Source organism: Stegastes partitus, unplaced genomic scaffold (assembly GCF_000690725.1).
Source record: "Stegastes partitus isolate 25-593 unplaced genomic scaffold, Stegastes_partitus-1.0.2 Scaffold0, whole genome shotgun sequence".
In the NCBI taxonomy this organism is placed as follows: Eukaryota; Metazoa; Chordata; class Actinopteri; family Pomacentridae; genus Stegastes; species Stegastes partitus.
In genome coordinates, this window is record NW_007577731.1 from 1,906,136 (window position 1) to 1,909,869 (window position 3,734).

At 45.6% G+C, this 3,734-nt stretch overlaps 1 protein-coding gene across 1 annotated transcript in view; it reads left to right on the forward strand.

The window, feature by feature from the left end:
- The first annotated feature begins 203 nt into the window (after nt 1–203).
- Nucleotides 204–3,734, forward strand: part of LOC103360697 (SUMO specific peptidase 5) — an 8,468-nt gene continuing 4,937 nt past the window's right edge. The window contains exons 1-2 of the mRNA XM_008286604.1: nt 204–1,240; nt 1,313–1,418. Coding sequence (XP_008284826.1) covers nt 433–1,240; nt 1,313–1,418 — 914 coding nt within the window. The 5' untranslated portion in view covers nt 204–432. The remainder of the gene's footprint in view (nt 1,241–1,312; nt 1,419–3,734) is intronic.

A 3,734-nucleotide genomic window follows, 5' to 3' on the forward strand; every position in this document is an offset into this window, starting at 1 on the left:
TCCTGAAAGGAGCTGCATTAAAAGCTGCAATAAAGAGCTAAGAGCAGGACTTAAATCATCTTTGTGGTATTTTGAGCTTGAAGATTGAAAGACACATTCTGGGCTTATGTAAGACTTTCATTATTTTGCTGAAACGAGGCACAATATGGGACTTGTTTTTAATTAAAAAATGATTTTGTGTTGCAGTTGCTGTCCAGACCGTTCAGGTGAAGCTACAGGAAGCCAACTCACAAACAAGGACCGCTAAGTAAGCTGTGAACACCTTCAGATATCCATCGAATGCCATTATTGACCATTTCACTTGGAATCTACACTGGCAGAAGCTGACTCGAAGTATCAACTGGCAGCTAAATGTATGGCCATGGCGTGGAAGCCGAGCATCTCCCTGTTGCAAAGACTAAACATTAAAATAGCGTTGCAGCACTGTTGCATATGAACTGTCGGATTTATACCTGCCCCTCGAGCAGACGAAAGGTTTCTCACGGCTGCGCGCTCACATGTGAGTCTCCACCAATCACCGAATTCGACCAGATGCACCGAACGCAGAGCCACCAGAGCAACGCGAAATGCCTGAAGAGGAGGAAGGGATTCACCTCCTCCATCAAGGGAGTGTCTCATCTGTCCAGACGAGCCAAGAGACGCTTGTATTGTAAACTGCAGCTTTGGATGTGGAGGAAGCGGAGAGAAAAGTGCCGTTTTGGGATATTCCGAGGTAAAAAACGGATCCACTCCAGCCCCTGCCTTAGTCTGAAGACGGAGACACAGAGGAGTAAAAGGAAAGGTCCGACGTATCAGGCGCTAAACGGAGACGTTAGAACATCGGCTCTTGGATGTGATACGAGAGCTGCAGAGGACAGCTTTAGAATGCAGCACTGCCTCCTAAAACTGAGTGAGTCCGATGGTTTGTCAGGAACACTCATTGGTACCAGGCTCTTACAGAACCAGGCTTCGGACACAAATGTTGCTGCAGGAACCATCAATCAAACGTCACCGTCTCAGAGTACAGACTCCTTACAACAGACTGCCGAACCCCCACTGAGTGCAGACGGGTGTGAGGACATTGCACAGTTAAAGGTACTGAGAACAATGGCCGCACGAACGCCGTCAGAACACCACATCACCGTCGCTGCGGGTCAGAACCAGACTGCAGCCAGAGATGCTGACGAGAGAACGAGCTGTAGACTTGCAGCATCTCCTCAGACCGACATCAGCCTCAAAGCGCTGACCAACGACATCCACGGTACGTTCAGCTTCATTGTTACGTTCCTGTTTCGCTTCTGTTTGAGGTGACCGAGTTTCTGCATTTCTCCAGAGTTCCTCGACGACTTCTACAGGACGTACGGAAGCTTCATCCCGCTGCAGAAGAGCGACATGTTGAAGCATCTGAAGAGGAAGTTCAACAGTCACTTCAGCGACAGGTAAACCTCTGGAACTTTGTTTTTTAGGCTTATTTGTTTTATTTCTGGGCTGCAAGGTGGCTCGGTGGTTAGCATNGTGTAGCCCTGTGATAGACTGGCGACCTGTCCAGGGTGTCCCCTGCCTTCGCCCTAAGTCAGCTGGGATAGGCTCCAGCCCCCCCGCGACCCTAGTGAGGATTAAGCGGTGTATAGATAATGGATGGATAAACAGACTTGTGTAGAACTTGACAGCAAGCTACTGGAGATCCATGAGTGTGAGTCAGGTGTGTTGCAGTACGGACACGTCCGAGTAGCTCAGGAGGACCGGAGTTGGAGATCCCTGGTCTACAGAGAGCTGATGTGTTAAGAAACCTGAAGTGCACACGTAAAAATACTTCTAGGAGCCAGCAATGTGATAGTGACAAACAATAATAAGAAACATAAGTAAAACAAGTTCTACACCTGTATGATAGTGTTTGTACTTTAGGAACACACAGAGATATCTACACCATCTTTGGTCCTTGCAGATTATGGCTTTAAGATTAGATAGCAGCCCAAAATAAGCCAAACAAACAGGCAAAGGCTGTCAGGCTTAAAGCTTACAATTTTCTTTGATGTTACATAAAAAAATAAAATAAAAATCTGACTTGTTTTACATGTAAGTTGACCATCTCTCAAGAATTCCACCGCCAGAGAAACTGCTGCCCCACGCACCCCTTACTGCACCGTCTGACGTCTGTTTCACCAAAGTGACAAATTACTTGGGAGAGCAGTTTTGTTTTTAGATCTAACCGTATAAAAAACAAACAAAGACAGCCAAACAATGTAAAAAGACTGAACTTTGAATGTGAAACTGATTCTGGAGAAGAGAAATGATACAAAAAGGCTCAACCTGCAAGTTTACACGATTGGTTCCTCAGGTTTGTTAAAATTTTGAATCCCTGTTTTTGACACTGTCACCTGTACACTGCAGTGTCAAGGTGGAAATGCTCAGCCACGGCATTTACAGCTTATTTTGGTTATCAAAGCAAGTTTATAGTCATTTTGGTGTACATATACTAGTAGTACAGGCAAGATGAGAGCGCGTTTCTTCAGGATCCAGTCACAAAAAGCAATTAAATCCAAATTTGTGTGCACTTATACATTCTGGAGACTTTTCCTTTATTGTTCCAGAAACGTTTGCCTACGCTACTGTGTTCTCGAGTATATATAAAACACCATATGGACCCAAACCTGGTTCAGGGTTTGAAACAACATGGAAGATACTACACACTCTTCACGTTCAAACAAGTATTTTTATGTCTTGTCAAAACCATACTGGACGCTACCGTGACAGAAAAAAAAAATGTTTTGACACAAGAAAAGAGAAAAAAAAAAACATTTTTCCTCCCCAATTAACACAGTGAAAATCTGATTGGTCGAAGCCGCGGTGACGTATATCACATGCGACTCTTTGTGCGCAATGGACCGCACTGGATCGTGGATGCTAAATGCACTGCAGGTTCGGAGGGTCAAACATCGTGTCGTGAATCAAAAGTGCAGTAATTATTCAGAAGACAGACGTGGGGGACGTTTGTCGGACGTGAGCTCTTTCCGGCCCGAGGTTCCGTTGAGGCGGAAACGGTGAGAATGACAGTGTGTGTGTGTGTGTGTGTGTGTGTGTGTTGTTGCACCCAGTTGTTGTGTCAGCAGCTAATGAGCTAATTTAGCAACGGTCTGTGCTCGTAAACACGTGACTAGAAGAAATGATATCCAAAACCACGAGTCCTGTGTGGTCAGACATCACATGTGAATGTTTGTTAGCATGTGTGCTGCTTGTGTTGACATGTGGTCAGGTTGGCAAATAAATGCTTCACTCTTGTAGCTTTTGGACTGTGCGAAAAAGAAAATAACTAAATAGTGACAGTAGCTGTCAATGGGTCTTCTGTGCACATGTGACACTTTTATGAAACTGCAGTAGCCTAACCTGAACTCAAACCCCTAACTGAAGGAGATATTTTATTACTGGAAACACTGACTGGTTGCACTGTTGTTGAGTTGATCGCTGCTGTGTACCAAATGATAAACCAATAGTCGACCAGCTCAGACTGTGTGTAGTCCTGCCCTCTCACTGACTGCTGCTTCCAGGTGAGCCATTCAGAAAGAGCAGCTTCCTCCATCCACACAGGTGTATTTATTTTACTAAAGCTGTTTCTGCTAATGGGCTGCAAGGTGGCTCGCAGCTAGAAGGTCGCCGGTTTGGAGAGGACACCCGGGATCTTTCTGCATGAAGTCTCCATGTTCTCCCCGTGCAGCGTGGGTTCTCTCCGGGTTCTCCGGCTTCCTCCCAGAAACATG